At 44.4% G+C, this 22398-nt stretch overlaps 1 protein-coding gene across 1 annotated transcript in view; it reads left to right on the top strand.

Annotated features, from left to right (window-relative positions):
* Dner (delta/notch like EGF repeat containing) overlaps window positions 1-16928 on the top strand; it is a 298176-nt gene extending 281248 nt beyond the window's left edge. The window contains exons 12-13 of the mRNA XM_057761704.1: window positions 8276-8522; window positions 15889-16928. Of these exons, the coding sequence (XP_057617687.1) occupies window positions 8276-8522; window positions 15889-16000 (359 nt within the window). The 3' untranslated portion in view covers window positions 16001-16928. The remainder of the gene's footprint in view (window positions 1-8275; window positions 8523-15888) is intronic.
* The last annotated feature ends 5470 nt before the right edge of the window (window positions 16929-22398 follow it).

Below are 22398 nucleotides of genomic sequence, written 5' to 3' on the forward strand. Positions count from 1 at the left end.
CGTTTCAGTTGGAGATGTCCCCCGAGTGCATAGGACTTGGCCACAGCACCAAGACGGGTCCAGACAGAGGCCCATCTCTGTTCTTTTAACACCCCCAGAGCGTGAGTCATCCTGCTGGAGGAATGTGGCTCACGGAATCATGTGCACCCTGTTCTGGAACTTCAGAGTTCACAGACTCGACAGCTGTGACGGACAGTCAGGTGGCTTTAGAATTTCATCAGCTCACTGCCTTAGGTTTAGCATTATCAGACCTCCCACCTGTGTTCAGCTGATGAGCTGTGACACCAAAGGCAGGCTGTGTCTCCACAAGTACCTCCCAGCCTTAGCCAAGCCCCTTTTGCCTGGGTCTCTTAGTTTGCCATAATCTGTTCTCCCGTTTTCCGGAACTGCTTCTTCTCCAGGCCTTCATGCCCCAGGGGCAGTGGCAGGCCAAACTGAAAGACTCCCTGGCCTGTGTATGTTCTCTAGTCTCTGGACCCCACTGTAGCTTAGGTTTTTTTAATATTCTAATTTTATGTGTATATGTGTTTTGTCTCTGTTTATATCTGTGTACCCTGTACATGCCTAGTACCTGAAGAGGCTAAAAGAGGGTTTTGGATTCCCTGGAACTGGTGTTACAAACTGTTGTGAGCCACTCTGTAAGTGCTGAGAATAGAATCTGGGTCCTCAACAAGAGCTGAATGTTCTCTTAACCACTGAGCAATCTCTCTAGCCTCCTGTCACTCAGTGTCTTAGCAATAGGTTATCTATCAAAATGCTGCCTGACTGCTGCCCCCCCAGTCTACAGGGTGACAATATGGCATTTATTTTACATTGCTGACCCACCCATTAGAGAATCCCACACCATTTATTGAAGATGCTTCCTGTTTCCCTTTTTATTTTTTTCAATTTGGCACAGAATAGAGACCACAGAAATTAACCCAAGTGCAGTCAACCACATTGATTATGTTTATTGATTACTGAAGTGTGATGGCTTCAGAGCCAGTCCAGTGCTACCACTTACTATGCGTAATCTTGGCCACATTGCTCTTCGTAAGGTCTCAGTGGCTTCCCATATAACATGGAGATGTCAATGACATCTATCAATGAGCTACTCTTGAAATGAAGAGCTGTGCCCAGCGGAGATGGGACTCTCAATAAATGCCAGCCTGAAATTAATAACCAAAGCTTTCTCACCAAGTGCAACTTTCTGGCATCCCTGTCACTGGGCCACCTTAATGGCATCTCCAGTTCATTGCTTATGAAACAGAGCCCGAGAGACTCAACCACAGCCCCTTGTGTGCTTCCAGCCACGCTAGGCAGGAGCGCAAGGGTGAGGTGTCGTTTTTTCTCTATCAATGGCCTGCACAATCTATTTCCATCTCTGATGTCACCCTCGCTTGCTGCTCTGTGACTCTGTCCCCACCACCCCAGGCCAAGCTGCTACAGCTCTGCCCCATACTAGAGTAGCCCCTAAACTAGCTTCTTACCCTTCACAGAAGTGATTCTCAACCTCCCTAATGCTGTGACCCTTTAATGCAGTTTGGTGCGGGAGAACTGTCTGTATTCTGTCAATCATGTTTCAAATAAACGCTGATTGGCCATGCAGGAAGTATAGGTGGGAAAACCAGACAGGAAATAGAAATGATGTAATGAGAACAGGAGAATTCTTGGAAGGAGGAAGTTGATTGCTCCCACTCCTGCCCAGATCACCGAAGCAGCAGGATGTGATCTGCCCCACTGAAAAAAGGTGCTGAGCCACATGGCTAACATAGATCAGAAAAATGGGTTAGTCAAGATGTGAGGGTTAGCCAGTGAGAGGCTAGAGCTAATGGGTCAATCAGCTTTATAACTTACGGAGACCTATGTGTGATTTTCTTTGGGGCTAAACAGTTGTGGGGGACCTGGTGGGAGGACAGAAAATACCAACAAACAAACAAGCCAGCCCCCTCATGTTATAGCAGTTCCTCATGTTGGGGTGACCCCCATCATAAAATTATTTCAATGCTACATCATAACTGTAATTTTGCTATGGATATGAACCACAATGTAAATGCCTGATATGTGATCCCCACAATGGGGTTGCGACCCGCAGTTTGAGAACCACTGCCTCAAAGCCTGTCTTTACATGCAGTCAGGCACACCTTCTTGGTGTATTTGGGCACTCAGACCCTTGCCACCATCCAGACCCAGGACTATTAAAATAAGAAATCTCTCAAGACCCAAGGCTATGCTAATCACCTCAAGAACCTGGGTAGGGCACCCTAGGGAGGTTCTTCTCCATTCACTGGGCCCCTCTGCCTCAGTCTCCTCACACTGGCCTCCTTTGTCCTTTGTCCTGCTCTTCTGCTACAGGCCTGGTTTTATTCTGCTGCTCTGCCTGGGAGAGCTTTCCCCCTGCTCTTCCTCATTCATGGTTTGTGTCTAGTGTCCCCTGTCTTGCAAGCTCTTGTGACAGAGTTAAACGAGCACCCTGTCGTCCCTCGCCTGTTTCTCTACAGCCTCTCCCAGGCAGCCTTGCTATACCTGTACTTTCACTGTTTGGTGACAGTTTGCTGTTGCTTGTGTCTGTCAAAAGACCTGCACCTCCAAGAGCTCCCTTATCCCTGACTTTCTTCATATTTTACCATAGCACACAATAGGCACTCAAGTCATACGTGTTCTGTGAATGGGTGTGTAGCACAATTAATAAAACCCAGAGACAGTATTTGGGGTTCAACCTGAAGGTCAGAAAAGCAAAACAGCCAACCATTGACTCTTATCTCAGTCTGAAATGGCGATCCTGCCTCCTGGAATCTCAGAATGAGACCGTGTCTGAGAGCTGTCTTTTCCCATCTTACATTCTTCTCTAGTGCTGGGATTAAAGGCGTGCACTACTACCGCCCATTTTTCTATGGCAAACTGGTATGGCTACTGGGATTAATGGTGTGTGTCACTACTGCCTGGTCTGTAAGGCTGACCAGGGCAGCTGTTTTACTCTCTGATCTTCAGGCAAGCTTTATTTATTAAAATACAAATGAAATATCACTACATGGGTTTTTATGAAGAATGTCCCACTTATGTCTTTGTCAGTGTTCTATGGCTGTGGTGAGACACCATGACCTCAGCAAGGCTCTTATAAAAGAAAGCATTTAACTTGTGCTTGCTTATAGTTTCAGAAGCTTAGCCCATTATCATCATGGAGGGAAGCATGGTGGCATGCAGGCAGACATGGTGCTGGAGAAAGATCAGAGATTTCTATTTATTTATTTATTTATTTATTTATTTACTTATTTACTTACTTATTTATTTATTTATTTAAGATTTCTGCCTCCTCCCCGCCACCGCCTCCCATTTCCTTCCCCCTCCCCCAATCAAGTCCCCCTCCCTCATCAGCCTGAAGAGCAGTCAGGGTTTCCTGCCCTTTGGGAAGTCCAAGTACCTCCTACCTCCTTCCAGGTCTAGTAAAGTGAGCATCCAAACTGCCTAGGCTCCCACAAAGCCAGTACGTGCAGTAGGATCAAAACCCAGTGCGATTTTTCTTGACTTCTCAGCAGTCCTCATTGTCTGCTATGTTCAGAGAGTCCGGTTTTATCCCATACTTTTTCAGACCCAGTCCAGCTGGCCTTGGTGAGTTCCCGATAGATCATCCCCCTTGTCTCAGTATGTGGGTGCACCCCTCGCGGTCCTGAGTTCCTTGCTCGTGCTTTCTCTCCTTCTGCTCCTGATTTGGACCTTGGGATTTCAGTCCGGTGCTCCAATGTGGGTCTCAAGATCAGAGATTTCTACATCCAGATCCATGGGTAGCAGGAAGAGAGTGACTCTGGGCCTGGCTTGGGCTTTTGAAACCTCCAAGCCCACTCCCAGTGACACACTTCCTCCAACAGGGCCACACCGCCCAATCCTTTCAAATAGTGCCGCTCCCTGTGAGTCTGTGGGGGCCATTTTTGTTCAGGTCAGCATACTTTCCCATCTGTTCATCATCTGAAGATCAACAATGACTTGATTTCTCTCAGGCTCATTAATGTGTTCACTGGACAGCTCACCTTCAGCTACGGAAGGCAACGCAATTTGAAATCTTACCTTGTGGTTGTAGGCAGCAGATGGCCTTGAGCATTGTTGTTATGAAATGGCGGCATCACAAACGTGTTCCTTTCCAGGCTTTTTTAAAATCACATGATGAGTAAATTAGCCAGCGTGGCTATGTTCACTAAGATAAATTACAAAATAGACACGGACAATTTATTTTAGAATAAATTATGCAAAGAAACTGAAGTCCAGTTTGGATAGATTTGGTTTTGTCATCTGCTTGCCTGTCTCACCTTGAACAGTTTCCCTACCTGGCTCCCAGCAGCTCCAAAATGCTCGATGTCAACGCCCTTCGAGAAACACAGAACTTCAGACGAATTTAAACAAAAATGCAAATGATCCTTGAAACTCACAAGTAGGGCGTTTATGAAATTTTCCCCAAACAGCTCTTGCGCGAGCATTCCTGGTCACACACCTGCTGGGGCCCATGAGATAATCCCATTCTGCACGTTCAGGTTTAAGATTTCTTCTCCAGGCTGAGCTGCAGCCAGTGCAGCAAATGATTCGTGCAGTGGGACTCAGGGGAAATGTGGAAAATCGATACCTCGCGAAGATGGAGCCTGGATGGGAGATGGCATTTGCAGCCACCTGGTGAGGGTGCATTTGATGCCTCTCAGGCCCAGGGTTAGATTAGGCAGAGCCAGGCTGGCTACTGAACCAATTAATTAGCTTGTGGAGCAGACACCTTTGCTTCTGTCAAAAATATTTCAGAGGGCAGTAAAGATGAATCTAGCTTTAAAAATGAGAAGAGCCTTTTTTTTTTTTGAGAAATCACAATAGATTTCTCCGCAATATCACACCTTGGAATGCAGACACTTAAGCAGTGTGCAAATGGAGGGACATGCAAACTGTGAGCAACCCATCACACATGGGGCAATGCTGTCCTGACCTGTAATAGGCACGATGTTTTCTTCACAGCAGTTCTCACGTGGGTGTGAGAACATGTACACAATCAATGTGACATGAGTGTTTCTTACACACACGCATAAAGCTCAGGAGTCCATCACGAACTCCCGCGAGGGCTGGAGAGGTCACTCCACAGATAAAGGTACTTGCTGCCGAGGCATCACCCTGAGGATGAGGTAGCTTTCCCAGTTCCCTCTGCTGCCTCAGCAGCTGTGCAGGTAGCCATGGATGGAAACGTCAAACCAAATGTCACAGCCCTCTGCGAGGTTATTTAGGGATTGGGTGATCGGCCTGCTGGCTCCGAAGAGTCTTTATCCCATCTCTTCAGGCTTTCTAGAAGCTTCAAAGCCAAGAGAAGGGCCCACTTTTCTGTTAGGCCTCCAGGAAATGGGTCTGCAGGTCTGACTGCGGCTGACGACCTGAGTGTCAGACCCAGGATGCACATGGCAGGAGAGCACTGATACCATGGTGGAAGTTGTCCTTTGACCTTTACTCATGTGCTATGACATGCATGCAGGTGCATGCACACATGTACACATCACACAAACATAATTAAAAAAAAATTCTGATCCTCCCTGGCCATCAGATCTGAGCAGCCCACGAGCTGGAGCAGTAAGCACCCTGGCCACCCTCGTGTTGATGCTAAACGGATGCTAAAACGTTCTGTGGAGCCTTGGACTCCAGCCTGCTGCTGAATTTTTAAGGGAATGGATGCTATAATACTTGGAAATCATGTGAACCACACTTGCTTTTTCAGCCAGAAAACGAAGTCGTCTTTCCAAGCAGTAGGTAGCGATTGCCAAAAGAAAAGGCTGCTGACTTGGGGACTGAGCCTCAGTTCTGCTTTCTGAAAATACCTTCTGCCGTCCGTGGAGACTCTTTCTTTGCATTGTGTTACGTTGCTCTCCCCGTCTCTGTGTATTGGCTCAGCCGAGGAGTGAGCACCCCGAGGATGAGGTAGCTTTTCCAGTTCCCTCTGCTGCCTCAGCAGCTGCACAGGCAGCCATGGATGGAAACGTCAAACCAGATGTCACAGGCCTCTGCGAGGTGTTCAGAGACTGGATGATCTGGCTGCATGCTCAGAAGAGTCTTCCTTCATCCCATCTCTTCAGGCTTTCTAGAAGCTTCAAGACCAAGAACAGGGCCCACTTCTCCATTAGGGCCTCTATGAAATGGGTCTGCAGGCTCAGCTCCTTGTCTGCATATCTGTGTCCTCTCCTTCAGTTTGTCCAAGGTCAAGAATAGTGGGCCTCAGAGGCCATGGTCCCTGAAGATGTAGCTGCAGTACTCTTACACAACCGGGTTAGTGAAAAGCACCTTGAGGTGTGGTCCTGATCCTACCCTTCTCTTAATACTCTATCCGGACACCAGGAACAATCCTGCCGTGGCAGTGATCACCCTTCAGGGTGATGCTGGTGGTGATGGCATGACTCCAATAGAGAAAACCCAGCTCCTTTTGATTTGCAGTTTCCTTCCACATCCTGTTCTTAACAGTTGGACATTTCCATTTACATGCAAGTCTGCAAAGATGACATCTCCTGTCACTGCCAACCAATGCCAGGGCCCAGTGACATCTGGTCCTTCCATTTTGTCCCTGTTGACAGAGGCTGATGGAAGGTCAGCGGCAGCTGATGCTTTAAAATCCTCAGCCAGAGCATCTCCCTCACAGGACAGTGTAGCTTCTTTATCCTTAATGCCTCCTCTCACCACGCTTTTTCACGGTTTTCTGGCTGATGCTCATGATAAACCAGTGGGGTTGGTGTCGCTGCTTCCCTGTTGCATGTGAAGGGACAGAAGCTCAGGGAGGTGGATACATTGATGCTGTTGTGATCAGAAGGGCTGTGCTCTTTCAACTGCTCTGTGGAAGTCCTCCTATGGGCATTTATACCAATAGCTTATTGTTCATTTCTCTATTATACAAAGAATAGGTCATTATTTCTAGAAACGATTGAAAAACATATAAAAGACCCTAAAATCACTTATAATCCTGTCTTCCAGAGGTGGTCACTGTTGATGCACACAGGACATGCAGACCTTAGCTTCTATCTTGCTCTCACTAAAGGAATGTCAGTTTTCTAGGCTGCTTCTCTTGTGTGGGTGAGGTGGTGAAAATAACGTATGTTCTGGGAGTTATGATTAAAGAAGATGTTTCTAAGATCTTAGCCCACCAATGGAAGCAGGGTAAACTTGCTAGTGTTATGAGCCTACTTTGAGTTTTTCAATGTCCAAGCAACTATTTTAAACTCACTGTGATTGCTGAATTACTTTTGCCGCATGAGAAGGTCTCATTCTACTGAATTCGATTTGTTTGTACTGTATAATGTATATCTTTCTTTCTGCCTCACTAAGAGTTGAATATTTGGATTGTCTTCCTCCTTTTGACTCTTGTAAATTGTTTGGGGGCTGGTGGGGTGAGGAGAGGACATGAGAGTGGGGGACTTCATCTTTATCTACAACATAAACATGTGAAAGGAATATAAAGCTGAATGATAAACTATTAATATTTGTTGGCTCTGAGAGGTTAAGTACATGAGGCCTGACCTTATTTTCTGAGCTGTTTGTAAATATGCAGTGGTTGATTATTTAACACTGAATTATTAGGACCCTAGGATGAAAGTTTTTGTACAAAGTGCTGTGCGCATTTACAGGATGTTTCTTCAGCAGTGAGTCTAAAGTGGTCAAATCTGGGATGAAGTTCAACCATTAAGTTCACAAGAAGGGTCAAGTATCAATTTGCAGCCTCATTTCTGCATTGTTGTCAATTGCAGTTCCCATCATTTTAAGATAATATTTGCAACAGGTAGAAGAATTGTATTTTGAAAGTGACTATGGAATTAATTACTTTTCTGGTTGTGACACAATATCCAAAGAGAAGCAACTTCAGGAAGGCAGGTTTTCTTGTGACTCTCAGTTGGAGGGGAGACAGTCCATCATGGTGGGAGAAAGCAAGCGTGAACAGGAAGCAGGGCTAGCCCCCCTCCCCCGCCAGTGACTCTAGACTTCTAGTAAGGTTCCACCTCTTAAAGTTTCCGCATCCTTCCCCAACACGGCCATCAACTGGGAACCAAGTATTCAAACACATGGTTCTTCGGTGACATTTCACATCTAAACCAAAGTAGGTGTATTCTTGATTTTTCTTTGTAATTTGTCAGTGACCCTTAATGTTAAAGATTAATATTAATTAATATTAATATTAAATCTTGATCTGGATTATTCACAGAAAGACTCTTTCCTAGTGTAGATGGCCCTCATGTGAAGTTAGTGCCACGGTACACGGGCTGCTACAATTCATGCTGTGCCATTGCTCTGTCTCTGCCCTCAGACCTGCAGTGGAAGTCTGGACACATGGCCGAGAGCCTCACCAACATGCCCCGGCACTCACTCTACATCATCATCGGAGCCCTCTGTGTGGCCTTCGTGCTCATGCTCATCATCCTGATTGTGGGCATCTGCCGCATCAGCCGCATCGAGTACCAGGGCTCCTCCCGACCCGCCTACGAGGAGTTCTACAACTGCCGCAGCATCGACAGCGAGTTCAGCAATGCCATCGCATCCATCCGGCATGCCAGGTAAGCTCTGGGAATCTGTAGCCGGGGAGACCTCACACCTGGGCTCCAGGGCTATGCTCTCATTAGGACTTCACAGCCAAGAGAGAGGGTCTTCAAAAATAAAACAGGAACTAAATAAGGTACTGAAGATAATTCTGGTCCACTTCATGAGTGACCCTTTAAACCTTTGGCCATTTATGTTTATATTGAATATATTCATCCAATTGGTGTTGTTTGCAACTGTACACACATGATTCTTCATCACTGTGCATTAACATCTTATATAAATATGTATATATGTATGCATATGATGCCTTGCATGTCGTGTGTGTGTGTGTGTATGTGTGTGTGAAGATCTGAGAACAACTTGTGTTATCTTCAGATGCTGTCTAGTTCCTTTGAGATAGGCAGGGTCTCTCACATTAGAGATCTGGGGCTCACCAATGAGGCTGGACTGGCCTGCCAGCATGCCCTAGGAATCTTCCTGTCTCTGCCTCCCCAGTGCTGGGACTACAGGCCCATGTCACCATGTCTAGCATTTTTAGCAGGGTCCTGGGATTGAATTTAAGTCCTGTGTTGGCAAGGCAAGGCTTTACTAACTGAGACATCCCCTCAGTCTGACGATTTCTTGCTTGCTTTAAAGCAGTCACTTATGCGTGTAGACTACCCTCTTGGATTCTAGGGCCTACAGATGTCATCAATCACTGCTTAGAGTTTGTGTTTTGGAAGTCAGTGTCCTTTCCTGGAGGAAAGTCAGGAGCTGGTGTGCGAGAGGGAGAACAGAAGCATAGTGTGACCGGAAGTGTCATTACTCTGTTCCCTGCCTCTCTTCCATCTGGTTCCCTCAACTGTCGGCAAGCACAGGTCTCTCCAATCCCCTCCTTAAAGAACAAGACAATTATTAAATTACAGGATATTAAATTATTCTGTAAGTAGATAATTACATATTTATTTCTCTTGGATCTATCTATGATATTGCTGGGAAGGCCAGCTAATAGCTGGGTGTCAATCCAAAATCAGCAGCAAAATTATTTCCTATGAGTTGATGGAATAATCTGAAACACACAATTCAGAAAGTCAGTGTACTGAGTTTAGTTTTTATAAATAAAAATACATTTTGGTTTTGTGTGTGTGTGTGTGTTTGTGTGTGTGTGTGTGTGTGTGCGTGCATGCCTATATGAAGTTGCACTTAGAACCCAGAAGGTGTTGTATCCCCTGAAGATGAAGTTACAGGTACTTTTAAGCTCCCTGGAGCCAAACTCCAGTTCTCTGCAAGAGCAGTAAGGGCTCTTAACCACAGATAGATCTCTCCAGCTCCCTGGGGTTGGTATTGAGAGTGGGGCTTGTGGAAACTGTTGGTGGTATTATCTTTATTAGGATGATGTATCAGTAAAGACACAAAAATACTCCAAATCTGTAGAGTGGAAGCAGAAGATAAGAGGTTCATAGTCTTCCTCCCCCAAAGGGAAGCTCCAGAAACAGGAATAGGGCCTAGTTTCAGAGAGAAGAGCAAGAGATGTGAATTTGGATAACTTGTAGCATCTGCCTCAAAGCCTCACTGGGAGCTGCACCCTGGGGTTCTTCTAGCTTTGAGGGAGAGAAACCAGTGGGCTTGGTACCCACCTACATGGCTGTGCACCTGGATGTTTCCTCTCGGGGTCAGTTCAGGCAACCCGGCTTCCAGGAAGCCCAGAGCCAATCCACACAAGCCCCACTGTTTATTCAAATCTCTTCTTTCAGTTCTGTTTCTCCAACAGGCCCTGGCCACGTAGCAAATATTACTAAAATCTGAGGTCTGACATGAATGGATGATCTCAGTTTGTGTTGACATAGGATGTTTTGTCTTGTCCGAGTCCCCAAGTACTAGCTCAGTGCATGGCCCCAGCCAAGAGGACTAGTTTTCAGTATTCTGAATGGCTGGACTGGAGGCAGAGGGTGGAAAAAAGGAGTGGAGAAGTAACACGTTTCTTGGTGCTGAAGTCTCCTCTCTCTCTGGTACTCCTAGAAGAATTTAGCTCATAAGGGTAAGCGAGAGTATAGCTTTATACTTGGATGTTTGGGAGACCCAGGAATAAGAGTCTCAGAGAAATGTGGCTGAGATCCTTTGTAATCCCCCCTAAGTGGAGGGATATGACATTTCAGGCCCAGAGCGTTTGAGAGAGATTGCTGTGGAGCTTGATGCTTCTACAGCTCTCTGGGAAGATAACAGAATGCTGGGACAGGAAAGAAGAGGGCGGGATAGCATTCACCAACTTGGTTCCTATTTGTTGCTCATCTTTATCAAAATGCACAGTGCATAATCCTACCTAGCCAGCAAACTCCAGTGTCCTTTAGTAAGCACAGAGGAAGCAGTCCCCAGGAAGGTCACACCTTCCCAAGAATCTGGAATTCAGGGTAACTTCTTGCCCGAAGGGCTCTGTGGCTACAGCCTGATCTGCCGCCTGCCACGAAGAGTCTGCAGCCAGATCTCTGCTGAGTTGGCTTCTTAGCTCTCTGTTCCTGGAAACTCTAGGAAGAGTTTGGCCAAACTTGATCCCTTTGATGTTCCCTTCTCTCTAGTTTCCAAACATGGCCTGTAGCAAATGCCCATTTCATGGGCTGTTTCCTGGCTGCGAGCCTGGGAGTGATACTGAGTTGGAATGACCGCAGCTCAGTGACCACACAAGATCCATTCCAAGTGGGTCACCTGAGATGTTCATGACGGACCAAGAAGACATTTGGTGCCTCTGGTGTCAGTTATCAGCTAGATTGAGAAGGCATTTATTTCCTCTCCTTTGTCCCAGAAGCCACCTGCCCCTCAGCTACCTTACACTCAGGTGGCAGAGTGGTTATCACTGTCAGCAGGAACAGATCCATGGCTTGCCATTTCTGGACAGTAAGGTCACGTCTTGGTGCCTAGGTCTATCGCCTATAAGTGTTTACAAAAGGTAGAACAAGGAGAACAGAAAGACATATTCTCTTATTCTCAAATAGCACACCTTTAAATTCAGGCCTTGCTTATCATCAGATAGAGCCTGACATTCTTTATGGTGTTGTTTTTACTGCTTTTGGGAGCTAGGAGAATGTGCTTGTTTTCCTGCCTTATTTATGACTGGCTGGAGCATCTTTTGTTCTTTCAGAGAACGAGTTAGACACTCAGGACTTGTTATCAAATATGGTTAAGATGCTGGTGTGATGTTGATAGTATTTGTACTGAGACCAACTAGGGTGGGCCACCTGTAGCCCATGGGCCTCATATGGCTCAGGATAGTTATAAATGTAGTTCAATACAAAATTGTAAACTTACTTAAAACATTATATCTACAAAACAATATATATATATATATAATGTTTTATATATATACATAAGTGTATATATATATATTGCCTTTTTATTGATTTGTTTTTGTAAATTATATGGTTCTTCAATGTGGACTTTGTAGGTGAAATCATAGTACGGAGAAGAGAAAGGGTAGGGTACCTCTCTTGAGAGTCTCTGGTGTGGCTAGTCTTTAGGGAACACAGGGCCATTTCTGAGGTATAAAGGCGATATGAAAAGCAGTTAGCATTTCATCATGACCGCTAATAGGCATGTATTCACCACCTTGAGAGGTGCAGGAGAGACAAAGACAGCCTTGTCTCAGCTTACGGGTGCTCACACACCTCACTGTCTGTAACAGACACATTCTTAGCTTCCACACGGTAGACCCTTAACTTTGGGTTTAACGTTGTACCTCATTCAAGGAGACAGAGTTCACACTGATTAGGCAGTTGAGTAGGCAGCTCCTAGACTGCTGGTTCACTCTTCCTGTCTTAGTCTGACTTCAACCAGCTCTTGTCATCAGCATCACACTTTCTGATCCATGCAGGTGATCTCATTGCATTATGTCACCTAATCAAGTGAGTATGGGCACAAGGTCAAGTGCCCTTGGTGCAGGAGAATTGTCTGTATTCTGTCAATCATGTTTTAAATAAACGCTGATTGGCCAGGCAGGAAGTATAGGGGGGAAAACCAGACAGGAAGTAGAAATGATGCAATGAGAACAGGAGAATTCTGGAAAGGAGGAAGTTGATTCCTCCCAGTCCTGCGCAGACTACCAAGGAAGCAGGAAGTGACCTACCAGCTGAAAAAGGTACCGAGCCATATGGCAAAAATAGATCAGAATAATGGGTTAATATAAGCTACAAGAGCTAATAAGTAGCCTGAGCTAATGGGCCAATCAGCTTTATAGTTTATAGAGATCTCTGTATGATTTTCTTTGGGGCTTGCTGGCTGTGGGGTACAGGGCAGGACAAAAAACCCCAACAGGCAAGCCCTGCCCATGTTACATGCCCTGTTCACTCATGCCCTTTGCATGTGTTCAAGTGAGTTGGCCTGGGCTTGGGCTGTCACACTCAGCAGGTCTGCAATACTCTTTCCCGTACTTTCCTTATCAGTCTTCTGCCCCATGGTGACACTGAAGTTCTCAGCCATTTGAATTACTGCTTGTGAAAACATGGCGCAAAACCGAGATATCTAATTTTCCGGGCTTTAAGAAGACAGATTCTTTTTCTTAAGTGGCCTTAAAAGGGGGCGTTGAGCTTGTTCAGTTGTTCACATTGCTTTTCTTTTGGCCAAACAATCGATTCACTTAGTCAGCTAATGCCTGTGATTCATCCTGACATCAGTGTTCCCACAGGAACACATCCCAGGGCCACCAAGCTAGGGCCGAGGAGGCTCTCAGTTGTCAGCTTTCCTTCTAAATCATGACTGTTATTACAAATGCATCTAGCTCTTCTGTGAAAAATAATCCATCAAAGTTCTCTACCATAGAGTAGCTTCCTATGTTTTCACTTGGGAGCAAGTAAGGAATTTAACAAGTATCATAATGTGGCCACTCTTCCTATCCTAGTATTGCATGGGCCTAGGCCAGACAGACTAGCAAGCTATATGCTGAGGTCCAACCCCATGTCAATGCCAGCACTGTTTGTGGGTGTCCAGCAAGACCATGCAATTCAGAAATGATTCTACTTAGGGCCTTTTTTTTTTAAAAAAAAAAAACATTTTAATGGTCACTGTGGGTCAGTGGTGGCAGAATGTGTTAACCATGCATTTTGCATGGTGTCCCCTCTTTGCTCTTGAAGGCCAGCCAATCTTGAGTGAATTGGAAGGAGAACTGATGAAGGTTTAAAAATCAAAGATCATTTCAGGCATGGTGGCAACTTGCGCCTGGAATACCAGGACTTGAGAGGCTGGAGCAGGAGGATTACCATGAGTTTGAGCCCTCTTTCTCATTCCTCACTCCCTCCTGCTTCTCACCTTTGTACAATGAGAATGCAGACATTCAAAAGGTAACAAAGAGAGAAGAGAACAGAGGGAGGGAGCCATAGTAAGTAAGCCCCTCTGATTTCTTGGGGACCCTTCTTATCCTTTTCAAAATTTGAGGTGGTGTTTTTTTTTTTAAATCTCTTTTTAATGAGCTCTGTTGGAAGTAAAATAATTTTTTTTTTTAAAAAAAGCCATATATATGAAGAAGAAACAGTGGTAGGTTCCCATGGAAGACTTTAAACTGTTTTACTCCAGAGGCTATGGGGAAAGTGAGGTCTCGCCTGGGAAGCGACCACCCAGAAGTTGAACTGGCCATGTTTCAATAATTATTCTCTAAGGACTGGTTTGGCAGAAAGTCTCACACTTGGAGTTTTAACTCCTCTGGCTTCTGGGCATCAGGTCCTGCTGCCGAGGCGACATGGCTATGCATAGATCTGTCGGGCAATAGCTTGGTACTCAGAAGAAAAGGATGCTCCTGGGGCCGAGGGAACTGATGGGGAATACCGCCAGCATTTGTGGGCAAACCCCTCAGTGCTGTAGGTCATCTCCTTCTTCTTGGCTTTTTGTGTTTGGGATTTCAGATGCTCTCAGAGCCTTTCCAGCTTACTCCCTCCAAACCCCCAGGCCAGAGGCTGTCTGTGTGCTGCCTGGGGACCACCGCCTGTCATTTTGCTCGCTAGTCGTGAGAATGGATGGAAAACAAAACCGTATCTCCAGATATTTATGGGTCTTGAAGTAAAGGAGAGATCAATTCATGTTGTCTTAAGTCTGGTGTGGAGCTGTCCTGCCTGATTCGCCATGATTTATCCTGGATGCTTTAACATTAATCTGTTTTGTCTCCTGAACTAAAGACTAATGTTTATTCCCCAGTGTTAATATCAGGATGCCTCAAGTTTTTATACATGCTAAACAATATACTTTGGAGTATTTTTATAGTTCTTGAATGTTAATTTTTTGTGTAATATATATGTAGGTATGTGAGTATACATATATGCTTGTATGAGAGTATGCGTATTACATTTAGGTATGTGAGTGTATATGTGTGTATTGTATGTAGGTTATGCATGTGTATGTGTAGGTATGTGTGTATGTGTGTGTGTGTGATGTGCGCATGTGTGTGTGTTGGTGTGATGTATATGTGATGTTCATGTGTGTGTGTATGTGATGTGTGTGTGTGTGCGTGTGTGTAGGCCAGAAGTCCATATGCAGCTACTTTCTTGGTGGTTATGCCGACTAATTTTTGAGACAGGGTCTTTCACTGAACTAGAGCTCACCTCAGCTTACCAATGAGCTAGACTGGGTGGCCAGTAAGACCTGGGATCCGTCTGCTCCCCTCCTTGCCTATAGCCCTAGGGTACACTAGCAACACTGCCCTAGGTTTTACTTGGCCGCAGGCTCATGCATATGCAACAGGTGCTTGATAGAAACTTTCTCTTCCTTCCTTTCTTTCATTCTTTCTTTTACATACCAACCACAGTTTCCCCTCCCTCCTCTCCTCCCATTCCCTTCTCCCACCTCGCTTCTACCCACCCTCCCAATCCACTTGTCCTTCATCTCCATTCAGAAGGGGTAAGGTCTCCCATGGGAGTCAACAAAGCATGGCACATCAAGTTGAGGCAGGACCAAGCTCCTCCCCTCTTGCATCAAGGCTGGGCAAGGCATCTCACCCAAGGGAATTAGTTCTAAGGATCCAGCTCATGTGTCAGGGACAGGTCCTGGTCTTTCTGCTTGGGGTCCCAGAAAAGACCGAGCTATAATACTGTTACCCAGATGCAGAGGGCCTGGGTCGTTCCCATGCCAACTCCCTAGTTGTCGGTCTAGAGTCCATGAGATCCCACAAGCTTAGGTTAGCTGTCTCTGTGGGTTACCCCGAAAACAAAAAACAAACAACAATAGCAACACAAACACATACACACACACCAAAACAAAAACTAAAAACAAAACAAAACCCACCACTACCAACAAAACAAGACAAAACAAAACAAAACAAAACAAAAAACCCAACAATGACATCATGGAAATTATTCTTAGCACCCACCTTTAATAGAATTTGGAATTCAATTCTCGTGTAACCAGAATCCTTTCTGACTGTGATTTCAGGTTTGGGAAGAAATCTCGGCCTGCGATGTATGATGTGACTCCCATTGCCTACGAAGATTACAGCCCTGATGACAAGCCCTTGGTCACACTGATTAAAACAAAAGATTTGTAATCTTTTTTTCGGGGGGGATTATTTTTCAAAAAAGATGAGATACTAAGATCATTTAAATATTTTTAAGAAAATTAAAAAGCTTAAGAAATTTAAACGTTAGCTGCTCACGAGTTTCCAGTAGACTACCGAGGAACTAAGTCTCTGCGGCTTTTAGTTTGAAAAAAAAAAGTATTTTAAAAATCCAGAATTTGTGACATCCATAGACCATGTTTTAATGTACCTTCAGCTCTCACCACTGTCTGCTTCGACAGTATGGGCTCTCTTGACAGTAGACCCTACCGTGAGACCCAGACGGACTTCCGTGGTTGCCACAGTCAGCCTTCCACGGGAAGAGCTTCTTTTGGCGCCAGTGCCGACTTGCTGAGTAGAGTTAGGAAAGTAAGTAGAGTATGATGCATAATTCAGTATAATCGTTACTTAATATGACGTGATGTCCGAGATGTCTGTGTTGTGAAAAAGAAAACTAGTTAAATTTATTATTCCTAACCCGAATGAAATTAGCCTCTGCCTTATTCTGTGCATGGGTAAGTAACTTATTTTCTGCACTGTTCTGTTGAACTCTGAGGAAACATTGTTCTTTCGAGTTTATTTTGGTCGCTTTTGTAACAGTCCTTGAACTTGACCTTGTAAACGCAAACAAAGGAGGGGTCTTGGGAGGCAAATACTGATCAGTTTCAACCTATATATTTTTTTCCTTTTAAAAGTCAAGTGTTTTTCTTCTTATCTGTGAGTGGATTAAATTACGTTGCAGGTGCTTCTTGTTAAGAGGTAGTGACGTGCAAGAGGTGACGGTCCCTTCTGCAGTGTGTCTCATAGTGCGCCTTTATTTATACCCAAGACATCTTTGTGGCTGTATTTGATTGATATGTGCTTCTTATGATTCTTGCTAATTTCAAAGAATAATGAATAAACGTTAGCAGGTCGAGGATCTACTTGTCTCCTTCTTTAAGAATTAACCTGAAATGTTTTAGAGATGATATTGGCTGTCAACCCATCTAACTGTTTATGACATTTAAAAAGCCCAACGGACAGCTTGTGTATGGTTTGAATGTATCTCTAAGACGTTCTTGTGTTGACCCAAATAGTGACATGGGACCTTTAAGAGGGTGAGGCCTGGGGAGAGGTCTTTAAGTTTGGGAGCTGCCTTGGAAAAGGATTAAGGTAATTCTCACGAAAATCCAGTATAAGACAGTTCAAATCCTGAATGTCCTTCTGGCTTCTTTTGCTACACATGACTTCCCCCGTTAAGACACCAACTACCATGATTCCTTCACAGAAGGCAACCTGATCTTGGAATTTGAGCCTCTATTCTAAACTAAATAGGCCCCTCTTTCTTTATAAAACTAGCTCACATCAGATATTCTGTTTCAAGACTGACATGGCATCTCTATGGCTGCTAGGGTCATTCTCCGCACTCTGTGAATCTTTATTACTTCCTGTTGGCCGCTGATGTTTGTCAACATGAAGAGTGGAAAGAGAATCAGGGAGAAATTTTTGCCTGAAGTCATGAATCTACATGAGATGCAGGCTGTGTCCATGTTGAATGGACGTGAGATCCAAGGATATGTTCACTCATAATGGGCAGGTACCTCAAGAAATATCTTCTCTGCTGCTCTCCTTTGTAGGTGGAATGAAATTGCCCCAGAGAACAGCTCCTCACCCTTAGAAGGCAGTTTAGAGTATCTATGCACCCAATTTCACTCTTCTTCAAATCCTGCATTAAAGTCCCAGTATCATTTTTTGGAGAAAAACAATGCATCTTTAGCTTTACATGGAGCCATTTGGTAAGGTCAAAGGACATCTGGAAATCAGGTGCGAGGGCGGGCATTAAGGAAAAAGTAATTTCAGATGCTTCTCCCTCCTCGCTCTACCCTCAGAACATCTGTCCCCAATCTAACAAATGACATAGCAGTACACCTACACTCTAATTGTTAACCAACACAGTGCAATATGCTAACGTTCTCAGTGTTTGGGAATAGAGTAAGAATAAAATATTAACTCTCTTAGTTACATAACTTCTAAAAACACACTGTGGAGTCATTTTCTATAAAGACACCTGGGTGGATGAAGAGAGGTCCTGACCATGCTGGCTCGATACAGCTCCTTTCCTGTTGATTTCTCCTTGGTTCTCCAGGGCATGTCCATAGGGCTGCACGTCCCCTCAGGTCATTTCCACCCTCTGTCTCTGTCTCTCTCCTCTCCCTGTCTGTGTGGTGTATGCCGGTTGTGCCTGCACATATGGAGGTCACAGAAAGGTATCAGGTGTCCTGTTCTATCGCCCACCACCTTTTCCTCTTGAGACAAGTTCTGGAGCTCACCAATTTTGGGGGGTTAGGCTGGCCAGTCAGCAAACCCCAGAGACCCTCCTGTTACCCCTGCTTGCAGCACTGGCTTTATGGGAAAGTAAGGCCATACTGTGCTCTTACCTGGTGGCTGGCAATCCAATCTCAGGTTTCCATGCTTGAACAGTGTCTTGCTCACTGACTCATCTCCTCAACTATAATGGATGCTCACACACCGGCCTGGTCTACAAGAGCTACTTCCAGGACAGGTTCCAGAGCTACAGAGAAACAATGTCTCAAAAAAAAAAAAAAAAACCATAAATAAAAAAATAAAAATAAAAAAACGTGCTCAGGTGGGCCATGTACTAACTCTGTAGCCTGGGCTGGCTTCAAACTAGTGAGCCTCCTGCCTCCACCTTCTTCAGTAAATCCTACCGCATGTGCCACCACAACCAGCATGAACAACATCAAACAAGAAACATATGCTAAATGTTGTAATAGTTATCCTATCGTAAGGAGTTTAAGTCTTATATTAAAAATGGCTTGGCTAAGTCATGAGAGGAAAGTAACATAAACTGAGCACTAGATCTTGTTGGGTAGATACGAACAGCAAGGGATAGAGGAAAGAATCCGAGCTTCCAAGTTTGGCTTACTTTATACCAGCCCTTCGTCTAGTAAGCAAATACACACATAATTACGCATCTGAGAACATACAAAGGGAAGATGAACTCTGATCTGTGGTGTTGTATTTACAGCAGAGCAAATTAAAATTATGCTTTAATCATTTACTTGAAAACGGCTTTGGGCAAGTAACTGTATGTGCTTAAGCTTCACAATTTGGAAAAGAGATTTGGATAACGACAGAGCAGATTGCATGTGTATTGTGTCCCCTCCTCCGGTATATGGGAAGCGTTCAGCCTGTCTGTTGTTACTATGGTTGCTGGCATTCTTATTTTTAGATGTGGCTATTATCACAAAGTAGGTTAATATACCCTTCTTGATGGTAAGTGCTTATGGCCCACAGTGTGTCCTGATGTGCACACAGTGGAGCATCTTCTCTCCTGTGTCAAGTCCTCCAGAAGCACACCAAAGCTGTACTACCCGTGAAGTCAGCATTTGATAAGCCAGGGTAACTGTGCTTGGGACTGCAGGAGCTCATGATGGTTTCTGACTTTATGGGGTCAAATCAACCTTGTTCTGTTTGCATTCCCACAATGCTGTGTGGACAGACAAAGCTCCAGTCTACAAATGGTGCAGCGGTGTCCCCAACCCACTGGGGAGGGATTTTATAAGCTCTCCTTTCTTGCAGTGAAGTGGAGGTGACACACACCATAAGTTGCTTCCCAAGGTCCTCGGCCATCGGGTGATTATTTCTTGATATACCCACAGCCTCTACTTAGCACAAGGAGGCTTAGAATTCCTGTCCTCGGATCACCAACCTTTTACCTTTATCAAGTAAGCATTCTACCCTAGTGGCTTCTGTTTAATTCCATGGGTCTGTGTATATAAATTGTAATGCGAATGACTTGGTCTGGTGATCTTCTCTACTAGAACTGGAGGCCCTGGTTAGATCCTTGTTCTACAACAAGCATTAAAAAATTTCTATGCATAGCTACATTGAAATCAGAATTTTCAATCATGATAGATTTTACAGTTTATTAATAGGACCCATGTGAAGGACCACAGGAAAGAAAAATATATGATAATTTTAACATTTTTGAGTAGTTATTAATAACTACTCTGTACCATGGGCTGCCTCCACTCCAGCCATTTCTTGAACCCTCTTCCTAATGAATCAGAGAACTAGCAAGGCCAAGCGCCATCTTTCTCAGTTCCCTTTGTTCTTAGATCTGAACACATGGCTTTGGTCAGTGGGACCTTTTAGGAAATCTCCTGGGACTTCCTAAAATTATTTCACTCCCCAAAGAGTGATGGGACTACTAGAGAATCTTTAGATGTTTCCAAGTAATGGGAATGGAAACTGTCTTCCGCTGCAACAGAAAGGACCCGGACTTTGTGTTGCTTGCAGTAGGATCCAGTTTCCCTAATCTGACTCCACTGTTATCCATGCTCACCCCCCACAAAGTGAAGAAGAGGAAAAGTGGTTAACTTAGACCATATGTTAGTAAACTATGGATCCCATCCTTACCTCTTCCGAAGCAAGTCTCAGCTGAGGTGATTTCTCAGCTCTTCCTTCTTTTCCATGTCCTTAACAGTTCTGAGTAGTTTGGCTAACTGTTGTATATATTGTTTTTCTCCGTATACTTGAGGATGTTTGACTCACAACCAACCAGGGTCTATGGTTTTGGGGAGGAGGACCACAGAGATCAAGTGTAGGCTTCATCATATCCTAGCGAGGGCACCCGCTGTCAACATGACTTACCTACATTACCTGTTACAGCAGAGTTTGCCAGGCTTCTATAGCATAGAAGTACTCTACGTTACCTACCCTCTTTCCCTATTGACTCTTTCTCTGCACAGACCTCATTTAAATAATGGGGGTTATGTCTACCTCATTAAGGACAATATCTCCATAAATTATTTGAAATTCTGCTTGTGAGACTTATTTAATTCTCTTATCTGGTGATTTATTTATACCAGTATGGATTTATAGTTATTAATATTTTGGAGTATAACCCAACATTTTCTAGCTTATTGACCTTGAGAACTTCCGGTGGCAACTGTATTATTGATTTGGCATGCCCCTATCATGATGTGTGTGTGTGTGTGTGTGTGTGTGTGTGTACATGCACCATGTTCTGCTTTATGGCACAAGAAAATGCTTAAAGCCAGTCTTTCCTATTTCTACCCCAACCTTGAATCAGCCACAGTTGCTCTGATGTCAATGAGTAGCTCCTCTGAAGAGTGCTTTCCAATCTGATTAAGCAAGAATATTCTCTATCCTTTAGAGAATTTCTTTCATTAGCAGATGTAAATAAAAAACCAGGACTCACTGTTTTGCTGTTCACTGGTAAATATCTTTTGAGCTCTTGTTTCTTTCTTGCTATTCAGGCAGCTACATCTAGTCAGCAAAGTTGAAAATACTGACTCATTGGGCCTTTGTAAAGTTGGCTAGCCTCCATCTGAGCAGCTTCCACTGTAGAAATGGTCCATAGGATAGGTGAACACACCCTCTCAGAGCCAGCATCTGTACTTCAAGTGTGGCTTACATACGAGTGTGTTCCTCTGTTCTTCCTTTACATGGCAAAGCCTTCCACAGAGTGACTCTGCTTGATTAAACTTTAGTAAGTCCCCTAGTGTGTGGCACAGTCTTCAACCTTCAGCACATCTTTTACTCTAATTTACAGCAAAAGATGGGCTATAGACGAGCGAGAAGACTGTGTGTCAGAGAACAGTCAGTACACTGTAGTCTGTGTATGAAGGCAGACTTCACACTAGCACACTAACATGGCACCACTGGGCATGTGCAGGCCCTGGACAAGCTTTCTGTTTCCTGCATCTCTTGGCCCCAGGGTGGGAATTGAGGTTAATAAAACAATAATACCATTTAAGTTGTTTCAATTAATTATGTTCTCACACAAACTAGTATGCCTTGTGTGGGGGATTCTGTAGACTTTACTCATGGCTTAAGGGCACCTCTCTCTGTCTGTGACTCTGTCTCTCTTCCTTCTTTCTCTCTTTCACACACATACATACACACACCACTATTGGTGGGAGGTCGCTTGTTGGTTACCGGCCAGCTGACTAACTTAGACTGAAATAATCACACAGAAACTGTATTAATTAAATCACTACTTGGCCCATTAGCTGTATCTTCTTATTGACTAACTCTTAAATTAATTTAACTCATTTCTATTAACCTGTATATCACCATGTGACTGTGGCTTACTGGGTAAAGTTCCCAGCACCTGTCTCTGGTGGCTCCATGGCTTCTCTCTGACTGCCTCCTTCCTCCCAGCATTCACTTTAGTTTTCCCTGCCTAGCTCTGTTCTTTTGCCCTATCACAGGCCAAGACAGTTTCTTTATTCATTAACCAACAAAAACAACACATAGACAGAAGGACCTCCTACACCACACCACAATCAATATTCTGGATTACATTGAAATCTCACACTGCCCATATGACAGCAATTGCCTGCAATGGAAGTGAATGA

This window comes from Chionomys nivalis, chromosome 2 (genome assembly GCF_950005125.1).
Source record: "Chionomys nivalis chromosome 2, mChiNiv1.1, whole genome shotgun sequence".
Taxonomy (NCBI): Eukaryota; Metazoa; Chordata; class Mammalia; order Rodentia; family Cricetidae; genus Chionomys; species Chionomys nivalis.